This window comes from Eptesicus fuscus, chromosome 2 (assembly GCF_027574615.1).
Source record: "Eptesicus fuscus isolate TK198812 chromosome 2, DD_ASM_mEF_20220401, whole genome shotgun sequence".
Taxonomy (NCBI): Eukaryota; Metazoa; Chordata; class Mammalia; order Chiroptera; family Vespertilionidae; genus Eptesicus; species Eptesicus fuscus.
The window spans coordinates 59,079,826-59,092,747 of record NC_072474.1 but is presented as its reverse complement, the minus strand read 5'-3'; the positions used below and the strand labels follow the sequence as shown (position 1 = coordinate 59,092,747).

Genomic DNA, 12,922 nt, shown 5'->3' with positions numbered 1-12,922 from the left:
TTGGTCATCCCTCACTAACCCCCCTGCCGGCCTAGTCGCCCCACACAGCCTGTTCGGTCATATGTTCGGTTGCGATGGTTGCTTAGGCTTTTATATATATAGATGACTTATGGAAAACTTAAGCTCTTTTTCATTTTGAGATGTGACGCAATGTTGTTGTTTTTTAAGCAAATTGTATGCACATTTTCCAAGGCTTCACCTGAAACCCTAGAAAAAGCTACTATTAATGAAACCCTAGAATATATGTCTAATCTATTGCTGATGCTTAAATAACTACCTACGTGTAATTATTAAAGGCTTTCCTCCCTTTTTCTCTCTGAACAGTGGTGTTGTTCAGATATTATCTTCTGCAGCCTGTTGGAATGGAAGTTTTCTTGAAAAAGAGTAAGTGACTTAGAGTCTTAAAAAATACCCACATGTGATAAATACCCACATGTGATACAGATACTTATTCAGCAAAGGCTGTGAAACACTTCTGTTCTCTTTGATGGTGGTTGGCCTTAATTCAGTGGATAAGCTAATGATTTATGCAGAAACTGGAATGCTGTGGTAATGAGGAAAGGCAATGCTGACTCATGCCTGGTTGGCAAAGAGGCCGATTACCAAAGAGAGAGGCTGTATCTCAGAAAGAGTTGATGTAATCAAAAGTAAGATTTTTGCCCTGACCTGTTTGGCTCAGTGGTTAGAGTGTCGGCCTGTGGTCTGAAAGGTCGCAGGTTTGATTCCAGGTCAAGGGTATATACCTTGGTTGCAGAGCAGGAGGCAACCGGTCAATGTGTCTCTCTCACATCAGTGATTTCGTCTCTCCTTTCTCTCTCTCACTATCTCTTCCCCCTCCCTCCACCTTCCGCATGCTCTAAAAATCAGTGGAAAAAATATCCTCATTCCTTGAATTACAAAACGAAAAAAGTAAGATTTATCAGCGTATTCTAAAATGCTACTACTCCTATCATGTGTACAGCATTTATTCTTGAATTCTTAATTCTCTAAATAATCTTGATTTCGTATCCCATATGATTTTTTTTTTTCTCATCAAGAGTGAGCTTAGGGAAAGGTCCAAGGAGACTTCAGGGCTTCGTGGACTCAGGTCCAGCCCAGCTCACCAGGAAATTACATTTGGGCTGAACCCTCAGGTAGTAAATAGAGTGTGGTGTTTTTTTGTTTTTGGCCTTATCCCTTTTGCAGATATCCCCCTTAGGAACCTGATGCAGCAGAAAGGTTTGTCATGGGTTTTGATTTTTGGTGATCCCAAACCCTTACCATCTCTTCATACTTTTTGCCAATGAGAGTCTCAGGAAGACTTGGACATCATTTCTGTGTATGAATCCCACTCCTCCATCCCACCCAAATGATGAACCAACTGGGTTGCAAGAGGTCACTTCAGAAACTCTTCAGTGAATTAGAGATTGCTAAGTGATTTACTTGTATCATTAGGGCAGCTAGAACGGGCTCATCCAATTAATTTCAGACTCAATCCTTAGCCTTTTCCTCTAGGGAGAAGTATTCTGGATTGTGCTGATTTTGGTCTTTTTTAGAACAGTGATTCTCAACCAGGCTGATTTTGCTTCCCTGGGGTATCTGGCAATGTCTGATGACATTTTTTGTTACAATGGGGGAAGGTAGAGTATACTACTGGCACGTAGTAGGCAAAGGCCAGGGATGCTGCTAAGTAGCTCACAATCCCACCCACTCAACGAAGACGTTTCCAGCCTCAAAAGTCAATAGTATCAAGGCTGAGAAACCTTGTTCTAGAAGGACAGCTCTTATGAAGGTTAGGAATGGCTCTCAGACAGATTTGTCGGGTTATCCATCCTTCATACCATGGATTCCATCAGGTTCTGGGTGAAGCTTTTCTTTTTAACTGACAACAGTGCCATTTCAGGAGTCCTGCTCCTACAGCTTATACAGAGTGCATTGATGGGAACCAATTAAAATGAAGACTAGTTTTACAAAGCATACATGAAAAATTTTTGTCTTTTTTTTGGTATTTTGTTTTTTCTTAACAGTGTAGCAAAATTACATCTAAGCATATGGAAAGTGACATATGCGACACCAGAATGAATTTCTATGGTTTGGGCAGATTTTTTTTTTCCCGAACACCAACAAAAGACCCAACAAAGCCCAACCATCTCCTCTTGATTTAACAGTTTAGGTTCTAACACATATAACTATGGTTTAAAAACAAATGTGAGAAACTCTGCTTATGTTTTTATAAATTAAAACATTGCTGTCAGAGGGTGTTAAGACTGTCTGAAAGTGTCCATTACTCACAAACAGAAGCCTGTTTTGCAAATAGCTAGTTCTTTTGTGATTAATAGATGTGGTATGTTTAAGAGTGGACATTTAAAAGAGACATTCTTTAAGTCTAAAAGACCGAAGACTTTATTCAAGGTACTTTAAAATGCTCTTTATTCAAGGTTGGAAAAAAGATTAGTTGCTGGGAAGTTAAAAACAGTAGCAGTGAAATTTAGTCCCTGGGTGAATGTAATTGTATCTTTCTCTTTTTTTAAAAACATGTTTTCATTGATTTTAGAGAGAGAGAAGGAGGGGGCGGGGAGAGAGAGAGAAAAATATCAATGAGAGAAACATTACTAGGTTGCCTCCTGCACTCCCCCTACTAGGGATTGAGCCAGCAATCTGGGCATGTGCCCCAACCAAGAATCCAACTGGTGACCTCTTGGTATATGGGACAATGCTCAATCCACTGAGCCACACTGGCCAAGCTGTAATTGTATCTCTTGTGTTAACTAATAGAGACATTAGCGTTGTATTTGTTGTAGATCTGATTTCAAGAAGAGGCTTTAAACAAGGAGGTTCTCACTTGCTACTTGTTGATGAGTGGGCCAGTTCGCAGAGGGAACTTTTTCTGCATCTGGGCACAGCATCCACAGCTTGTTCCGTGCACCACAGTTACAGAAAAAGGCAAAAACACAAGAGTAAATCAGGGAAATAACACTGCTCATAAACTTTGAGACGGTCTCAAATTGAAATGATGATCCTTGTGCTTAGACTGGAAGGAAAAAAGACTTGACAATTTTAAGAATATCTTGAAAAAGGGATTCCAGAGAGGTTTATTCTGTCTGACTTTTCCAAAGTGTACTATATTGTCTGCCAGGTCAAATTTAAATGTGATCAATGTTGATAAACTATTTTGTTTACCTATTTATAATTCCTGTCAGAGTGTTTGATTTGTGTTTCTTACATCCTCTTTTTGTTTTTGTTTGTTTAGAATTGATGAACATTTTAAAACAAGTCCCAAAATCCCTGGGATTGACCTGAACTCAACTAGGGTATTATTTGAGAAGTTAATGAACTCGCAGCATTCTGTGATTCTAGAACAGGTATGTTCTTTATGTTGACAAAGTGCATGTTTAAAAATGCACTTTTTTTTTTCCGTTGCAATACTTTAATTTTAAAGAAAAAGAAAAAGATAAACAGGCAAAGGTCTTGTATAAACCTTAATTCTAAAATATTCAGTTTGGGAATTTGACCTACCGTCCACTTTCTTTTTGGCCTAAACCTTCCTAAGGAAATGCCCCTCCAGAGTATCAGGTCTGCATGGGCAGACTCTTTGGCTTTTCTTTTCACTGATATATTCTGAACACCTAGATCAGTGCCTGGCTCGTAGGAGGTCCTCAGTGATACAATGTGTGAGAGTTGAGAATCTATTAAATAGCATATGAATTAGAGATGGGGTAACTAGATCTCATGTATGCTTGAATCGCTCAATGCTCTTTTCTCTCGTACAGATCTTAAACAGCTTTGAAAGTTGCCTGATTCCTCAGTTGTCAAGTTCACCACCAGATGTTGAAGCTATGCGAATCTATTTAATACTACCTGAGTTCCCCCTACTCCAGGATTCCAAGTATTACATAACGTTGACTATTCCCCTCGCTATGGCCATTCTGAGGCTGGATACAAACCCTAGCAAAGTATTAGGTGAATTTGCTATATTCAGTACTAGTGGTTTTGCGCTTTTTATTTTATTGGTGTGACCACTGGCTCTCGGTGGATTGAGATCCAAGAAGCTATTTGTTGCCATTTAACATCCTTAGCATTTTAACCTTCTTCCTTTGCTTTTAATTTCTAACTAGCCGTATTGGCTATTTGAACAAATTGAATCATTAATTGGGATATTTGAAATAATCCATACTAATACTGACTTTTAAATATCCACAAAGTTAGATTATCCAGCTTTATTTTTCCTTTTCCTGTTCTTGCTAGTAGTTAGTAGTGCCTCAAAATTTAATGTCTATCATTGCTTTTGCTCCTGTACCAAACTTAGGGGGTGGGAGTGAAATGAACAGTTTCGGTGACTCACAGGTCTCCAGGAAAGGAGAGGAAGAAAATGACCTAGTGGACGCTTACCAAATGTTTGTTTTGTTTTTCTTTTTTAGGGCAGTTGAGTCCTCACTGATTTTTGCAGGCTACGGACACTTTGCTGAGATAAGAACCTTCCGTTCCTCAGTGAATTGGAGAGTGTCTCTCATGGGAGTAGCACCTGAGATGTTTTTATTAATCAAGTGCAGAAAGTCTGTCTACTGGCTTTTTCCTTTTTATTCCCCCTGGTAAATTTTTTTAGGTGTTCACTGCAGCTCAGTAACTTCTGCGTTCCCTGAGAAATAGGATGTTACTTGAGTGTGATCTCCCCATGAGTAAGGAGACCTGTGTTCCTCGAGGTGGAATACTGGCGTATATTGCTTCCACCTTTGCAGAAGATAAAAACAGAAATCATGAAAGCACTAGTAGTAATATGTTAGCCCTTAGTTATTTTTTAAGATCAAAAGCCTTTTGGAGTGTATTTTCTCAGATGTGCTAATAGACTGTGAGGTAGAGAGATGGCATCTTGTGAAGGAGTATAGTATCTGACTTTTAAATTTTGAAGGTTTTTAATTTTATTTTTTCCATGTAGGATGGCACAAAGCGACGGAAATCATTCAGTTTTATACTGAATTTGTTTTTAACTTCTAATTATAGAAATTTAAACTTTAAAAAAATACCCTAAAGTAGAGAGAATACTACAGGAAAACATCAATTAGTGATTATCAGCATTTTGCCCTTTTTGTTTTATCTATTCCCCTACCACAAACTTTTTATTTTTGCTGGAATATTATTTTTAAGTCTCAGATTTCATATTATTTAATCTTTTACATATTTCAGTATGGCTGAATTTATTACTGACAAAATAGAAGTTACTGATATCGTTTTCTTGTCAGATTATGAGAAGCATTGTTTGGTGAGAAGCAGAAATTGTAGTTTTTCAACTAATTATGCCTCTTGAAAGGAAGGAATGGTTGTCATATTGATGCTGTTCTGGGATGTGTGGTCATTGGCATCCCTGATCCAGGATTTAGGTGTGATGGATGAGAAGGGGGTTGAAAGGACTAAGATAGATGACTGCTCCTGCCCAAAATATGTACCTTAGCATCTTGTCCACATGTACCCTTGGGAGTGAAATTTTAGATTAGCCTTCTAAATGAGTTTTTGAGGGGGCGAAAAATCAGATCAAGCTTTACAAAAAAGGCTCCAGGGATTCTTGTATAGCTGCTGCTCTCTCTAGAAATGCTTTAGTAGACTCCTAAAAAAACCCTACAAAAACCACATGTTTTTATTGATTTTAGAGAGAGAAGAAGGGAGAGGGAGAGAGAAACATTGATGAGAGAGAAACATCGATGGGCAGTCTCCTGCAGGCCCCCTACTGGAAATTGAGCCAGAAACCCAGTCATGTGCCCTGACTGGGATTCGAATTGGTGACCTCTTGGTGTATGGGATGACGCTCAACCAACTGAGTCACACCAGTGAGGACTAATGGATTCTTTTAAAGTCAATTTTAGGAAACTGTATTTTAGAATGACGTTCACTTTCTAGATGGAGTGGTTTTTAGCTAGTAGGCAGAAGACGTAAATACTTAAGACATAAATATCAAGATTATATGTTGAAATATGTTTTTTTCTTTCTTTCTAAAGATAACTGGTGGTCTCAGGTATGCCCGAAATATTTCATGAAGCTGGTAAACCTCTATAAAGATGCAGTTGTTTATCTACTTCAAGGAAGAAAGACATTCTTAATTCCTGTACTGTTTAACAATTACATTACAGCAGCTCTCAAGCTCTTGGAGAAGTTATATAAGGTAAAAATATTGAGCATGATGAGCAGGGAGAAGGCTGAATACGTGGGAGGGTCGAATGTCCTACTGAGATGTTCTGTGGGAAGCCATTGTCCACTTGTCTTGGTTTTAGTTGTCCTTATTTTGTTCTACATCAGGTAAATCTTAAAGTGAAGCATGTGGAATATGATACATTTTACATTCCTGAGATTTCCAATCTTGTGGACATTCAGGAAGACTACCTCATGTGGTTCTTGCATCAAGCAGGCACGGTAAGAATTCATGTAAAGTATATCTTACAGCTTTAGTCTTTTCTCAGAGTACAAATAAGGATAATGAAAGCACACCTGAGCCGTATAAATTTGTCCTTGACTTTGGTGTTTGTGTCATACCTGTGTTTTATCCACTGGCTTTTGCATTCTTGAAAGTTAGAAGTGCTTTGAGTAATCACAAATGATCACAAGGAGTTAGGATTTGGGTAGTCACACAGAAACGGTATAAATTTTAATTAGTTGTCAACATGAAAAAAAATATCAAGGTATCTAAAGTAGTCAGACACGTAGAAACAGAAAGTAGAATTGTGGGGGAGGGAAGTGGGTTGTTGTATAATGGGTATAGAGTTTCCGTTTTTCAAGTTGAAAGCATTCTGGAGATCATTACCCAATAATGCAAATGTAGTTAATATTACTGAAATGTATACTTTAAAATGATATAGTAAACTTTGTTTTATGTATATTATCACAATTTAAAAATGTCAAGAAATATTAAATGAATTTTTAGCTTTTCTTGGAACTCAGAAGATCTGGCAACATGACCTTCTTCCCAGATGGCACTAATTGGCTGGCGTTCAATAGTGGTTCTTTAGACGAGGCTTCTGTGTGCCACAATCCCCACTGCAGCTTGATTTTGACATTGAGTAAAGGACATTTGCTAATTATCATCGTCTAATAGCTATCCTACTTCAGTCATCTTACTCAGCTGCTTGAACCCTATAGGCCACTCTGATTTAGGATTATGTGAATGAAAAGGTCACGTATCCTTGACCCAGTGCTCACCATGTGTTAGACATGCCACCCAAGGAACTTCGTGCAGGTTCCTGCCTGCCACCCTTGACTTGGCAAGAACTGCTGAGTTTGAATGTACCGTCTTGAGGTATATGCAAGGCTTTTTAGGTCCCCCGTCTGTGGAGTATGTATAAATTTGAGTTATGTCAGAAAACAGAATGATAATTTGGTTATAATATTTAGTGAAGCCCTGCACAGCAGATGCATTTGAGGTGAGTTCTTGCCAGTTTAACAGATTTGTCACCAACATGTAGGCAATATTTTCCCGGTAGGGTTTTTGGAGGTCAATAATGGCCTCCAAAAGAAAGGTATTTAAGTAGGTTTATTTGACTAAGCAAGATTATTTTCTTGATCAAATAATAGATGATGAATGTTAGACATAATATATGTTTTTAATAAGATTTTATAATTACCTTAAAAAATACTTTTCAATAAAAGTGGAGTAGAGTGTTCTAAATAGGTTTACGAGGGAAATTTAACATGGAGGCTAACAATGAGCTCTGCTTTCACCAATTTAGAAATCGTAAAAAGATTGAATTTTTTGTTTCATCGATCTGTATCAAGTTATTCATGTCATTAAGAGCTGAAATAAGCCTTATGAATTATTTAGGCCAATTGCTTTGTTTTTAGGTGAGGAAATGGAGACTCCTGAGAGTTAAAACAATTTTCCCACCAATTTAATTAGCCATAAAAGCCAATTCTTCTGACTTCTAATCTATACCCTTTCTCTGACTTAATGTTGAATAGGATAATTCTAATGAACCCTGATTCTTTTTGCCACTGAAAAAAAAAGTTACTGCTGTTAAATTCTAGATTATCATGATTGTAATCTCTGAATGGAAGTTAAGTGAGCAACTTTATAACTTTTTTTATAGTTTTTTCTCTTAACATTTAATAAGCAAATATAGTCTTGAATACCAAAAGCTCATCTCCTCTTCAGTAATTAAGGGAGTTATTATAGAAAGGCAGAAAATAAGGTGAAATTACTATGTGAACTTTTGTAACTTTTGTGGAATTTAAAAAAGCTGTATAAAGTGCAATAGTATTAGAAATTGAAGTTTAAATTTCTTTATATCTTGGGTTTTAACCTGAATTGCTAAAGCTATCCTATATAATAAAAGCCTAATATGCAAATCGACTGACCAGCAGAATGATGGGCAGAATGACTGGTCGCTATGATGCGTACTGACCACCAGGGGGCAGATGCTCAATGCAGGAGCTGCCGGCAGTGTCAGGGGTGGGGTCAGCAGGTGGGCGGTGGCAGGCCAGCCAAGGTGGGTGCCAGTGGGGCCCCCCCCATCCCCCCCTATCGCCCCACCAGTCGCCCCGCAGAGGGAGGTGACTGTCAGTGGCAACGGGGGACTGGGCCGGCAAGCAGACAGCACCAGGCCAGCCAAGGTGGGTGCCATTGGGGGCTTCCCAATTGCCCCACCAGTCGCCCTGCAGATCGGCCCTGGTCACCAGCCAGGCCTAGGGACACTACCCGAATTTCGTGCACCGGGCCTCTAGTTTTATATATAAAGTTACATGTTTTTTTAACCACTGCTTTGGTATGTAATTGACATACGGTATTACATTAGTTGAGGTCTACAACATAATGATTCATTGTTTGTATACACTATGAAATGATGACCATAATAAATCTAGTTACCGTCTGTCACCATACATAGTTACAGATGTTTTTTTCTTGTGATGAGAACTTTTAAGATTTACTCTTTTAGCAACTTTAAAATGTGTAGTATAGTAGTAGTGTTATGTAAGTCACCATGCTGTACATTAGCTCCTCAGAACTTATACCCTTTGACCTATGTCTCCCCATCTTCCCAATCCTTAGCCCCTGGAAACCACCATTCTTTTTCTGTGAGATTGGCTTTTTTTTTTTTTTTAATTCCTCATACAAGTGATACCATATAGTATTTGTCTTTCTTTGGCTTATTTCACTTAGCATAATGCCCTTCAGGTTCACCCATGTTGCTACAAATGGCAAGATTTCCTTGTTTGTTTGTTTGTTTGTTTTTCTTATGGTGGAATAATATTCCATTGTATATATACACAATAAATATTTTTTTGTGTGTGTTAAATTTTTTAGCTTGGTAGTAGCTGAGGCAGTAGAGCATGTAGTTCAGAGGACATACTTAGGTCGAAAACAGATGGGTTCTAGTCTCCACTCTGGCCTATTACCTATGTGACCCTAGGATGTTACTTAATTTCTATAGGCCTAGCATCCTCATTTGTAATAAGAATTATAACAGTATTGTGAGACTTAAATGGAGGAAAGCATGCATGGAAAAGCCTTACTTGGCAGAGTGCTTTACTTGGCATATAATAAGTCCTCATCTACTTTTTAGTAAGCTGTTCTTGGCACCTAAAGTATGCAGTGTGCTTGCTAGTCGCTGGGGATGGAGAGATGTACAGGACATGGTGGCTGCCTCTATGGGGTGTTCAGTCCAGAGGCAACAGTGAAAAAGGAATTACAGAGGGATCTATAACACATGTGCAAATGGCTACGGAGCACAAATGGACATTCTGAAGTGTCTGATTTTTGTTCATTTTAAAGAAGAGGTGGTAGTGGCTTGTTTATTTCCATTAATAAACTTCCATCATCCACTTGAAAATTAAATAACAGAATGAGTGACTTTGTGGCACCCATAGAGGCAGCACAAGTGAGAAAGTTAGTGATATGAAGTAAATGCTTCAAAAATAAAACTAGAGTCAACTTGACATCTTGCCATATGTGTTACAAGGAGGCAGTGTTTTGTCTCTGAGTACCAGTATTGTGCATGGTCAGACAAGGCAGATGTTTTTGCCTCGGCACCAGTGATGGCAGGGAGCCAGATTTGCCCATGGTGGGTATAGGAACATGTGTTGCAGGCAGGCCTCACAGCAGAGGCTCCTGTGTTTCCTTCTTGGCACAACAGGTGTTTATGCGATGACTCCTGTCCCCAGTCACAGTCACATTTGGGAAATGTTGGCTTGGAATTTAAAAAATAAAAGAAAAAGATATTCCCAGTTCTTCAGTTCTATACCATGTACTTGTTCATTGCTCCTATTTCATATACTTGAAAAAGGTCACAGTGCAACCCCATTTCAAGCTTAAACATGTGAAATGTGATTCGCTGGTACTTTGCTAGTTTTAGGTTTGTGAGGCTCATTTGGGGGGAATAGACAGTCTAGGGCAGGCAACCCCTCAGAGGGGATCACATGTCAGTTCATATGTATCCTAAATTAGGGAAAGTAGCGTTGAAGTTAAATGATAACATGGCTGTTTCAGTATTTACTTCATGTCATATGGAAATGCCAGTACTAATACCATATCTAAAATATTCAGCATTCACATATGAAATTAAGTGAAATTATTATATTTCATATACTAAAACTTATAGACTTAATAAAAAGCTTGTAGATGTATAATAGGCCTTCATATAGGACTGGTGCTTATTCAGACCGAATAGCCTTGCCTTCTTCACCTTCCTTAGAGCTGGCACTGTGGTCCTCTCCTGGGGGAGGGTCTTCTGAACCACCAACTCTATGGCCTTGGCTCTGGTTCCTAACTGAGACAGTTTTGGATTACTTTTCAGCAAACCCACTCAACTGAGAGCATGGTGACCCTGCCCGAAATTTAACTCCTCTCCTTCTCCAGAACAGAGATCAGCCTCCTTCCAAATCTGGGCTCTGTCAGGGGGTGGGGAGGGGTCAGGCAAGAAGTGAAGGGAGGGAATAAGAGCTGCAGAAGCGTGGGCTTGTGGTGGGGCTTGCAGGGAGAGGGTGGTACAGAGTCAGAGAACTGGAGTGGGACTGGAGAGAGACAAGAAATACTGACAAAGCTGTTGATTGATGATACTGAGTGGGGGCAAAAGTAGGTTTACAGTTTGTATGGAAAATAATAAATAATAGAACAATTATGAACTGTGTTTCATGTACTCATAACTGTAAACCTATTGTCCCACCTGCAAATTGCACTAGTTTTTAAAAATACTAGGTGTACTGGGGTTCTTTAATGCCAACAGCTGTTTCTACCGACGCTACTGTTGCTTCTCACATAGTCACTTTTACATTTGAAGTGTTCAAAACTTCATCTTGTTTGATAGACCAACAACACTCATTAAAGGTCTTCCTTTGTTTCTTGAATAAGCAAATCATGTTTCTGTTACCAGTTGGGGTTACCAGTTGGGACCTCTGTTCTTTTCGTCAGCGCAGGAAAGTTTTTAATGAAAATGAGAGTAAAGCAAGATGGGGTTTGTTGAAGATAACATTCCAAACCAGAAGCAGGCCAGTCAAGAGAGCGAATGGCCCCGAACTCCTGGGTTAAAAGAGGGATTTTCTGAGTGGAGACTTTCATTTGCATTCAGGAATGGTTGACAGAAACTGTATTTCTTCTGGGCCTGCCCTTCTCCATAACGCGTACAGAAAAACTCATGGGGGCGTGGGGTCAAAACTGAAATGCAGACTTTATTATAATTAGTCCAGGACCCTAGTAAGGCTACATTGAGGTCATGTTGGTTTCTGAGCTTGTGCCAGGAGCTGCCTGGCTCTGAACCTTCCTGCTGGCTGTCTGCTGGGCCGCCCATAGACAGGCAGTATGGTTGGACCCCAGGGCTGGCCCCACCCCAGCTGCTCAGGTCTGACTTCCTAATTCACACTTAGAATAAAATAATCTTTCTGCGATAAAGATTCTAAAGTTCTGAATATTGGCACCAATTTAAAATCTACTTCCCCGGATACTTACACTTTCCGTAGGTACTTAGAGTATCTATTTTTTAGAGTGCAGTTTTATTGTGTGTGTTTTATTTTAGTGATTTCAATTCCTAAATTCAAAATAATTAGATATGTAGGCATGAGAGTGAGTCAGTTGGCCTGGATTATGTATGCATGATTTCATACCTGTCTCACTGGTATGAATTGTCTCTTCGATTAGTGTTCCTCAGTCTAGGGAAGTGTTCCAAGATTCATTAAGGGACCTGTTTCTAAAGGATAAACAGGATGGATTTTAATTAAAATTGCTTTTAAATGATTTAATTGGAATATACACAAACACAAAAGGAGGTAGGTATACACTTCTTATTCATATAGCATTTAAATAAAACCAAATCAAATTTACAAATTAAATACAAACAAAGTCTAAAATGAATAAAACGTGGGTACTCTTATTGAAACCATCCCCCAACTCAGTTGTTGGTGCTTGAGTTCTGAGATGTGTCCCATTCACCCTGGGATGACTCATCTCTCTTTCTTCCTTTTAGCTGCTATTAAACCTTCATTCACACAGAGAGCCAGGGAGGCTCTGGCACTTTCCTGGGTGCAAATGAATAACTTACCAAGGAAGACTGCTTTTCTTCTTTTCTTATTATTCTTGGATAATTAAGAATAACATGGCACCAATGCAGTCATTAAAATAAATGTAAATTATATGGTGACACACCGATATAAGGAGGTCAATGTGTTTTCATTGATTTTGTTTAGGATATTATTTATAAAAAACTACAAAATTTAAAAAATTCATATGGCATTCTCAGATCTCTGAGAATAAATCCATAGTTTTCTGTTTGCGAAATACTACAGGTCAACATGATTGATATTGTTGATACTTTTGTTTGTTTCTGTTAAGTTTATGAATAATATATGTCATATAACCTAACAAAAACTTCCAGAAGAGATGCCTGCCCCCCATTAATGAACTAGCATACCTCTTAGGTATGTTTTGTGTGTGTTTTTTAAGTTTACAGTTATTCCCCTGCTCAAAAGTTTATTAAAA

The 12,922-nt window shown here is 38.7% G+C and overlaps 1 protein-coding gene across 3 annotated transcripts in view; it reads left to right on the top strand.

Moving 5' to 3' along the window:
* Window positions 1-12,922, top strand: part of HERC3 (HECT and RLD domain containing E3 ubiquitin protein ligase 3) — a 91,908-nt gene that overhangs the window by 54,521 nt on the left and 24,465 nt on the right. For all 3 annotated transcript variants that reach the window (XM_054727464.1, XM_008143560.3, XM_028148256.2), the window contains exons 12-16: window positions 325-384; window positions 3,230-3,341; window positions 3,750-3,939; window positions 5,967-6,130; window positions 6,265-6,378. In XM_054727464.1, the coding sequence (XP_054583439.1) occupies window positions 325-384; window positions 3,230-3,341; window positions 3,750-3,939; window positions 5,967-6,130; window positions 6,265-6,378 (640 nt within the window). The remainder of the gene's footprint in view (window positions 1-324; window positions 385-3,229; window positions 3,342-3,749; window positions 3,940-5,966; window positions 6,131-6,264; window positions 6,379-12,922) is intronic.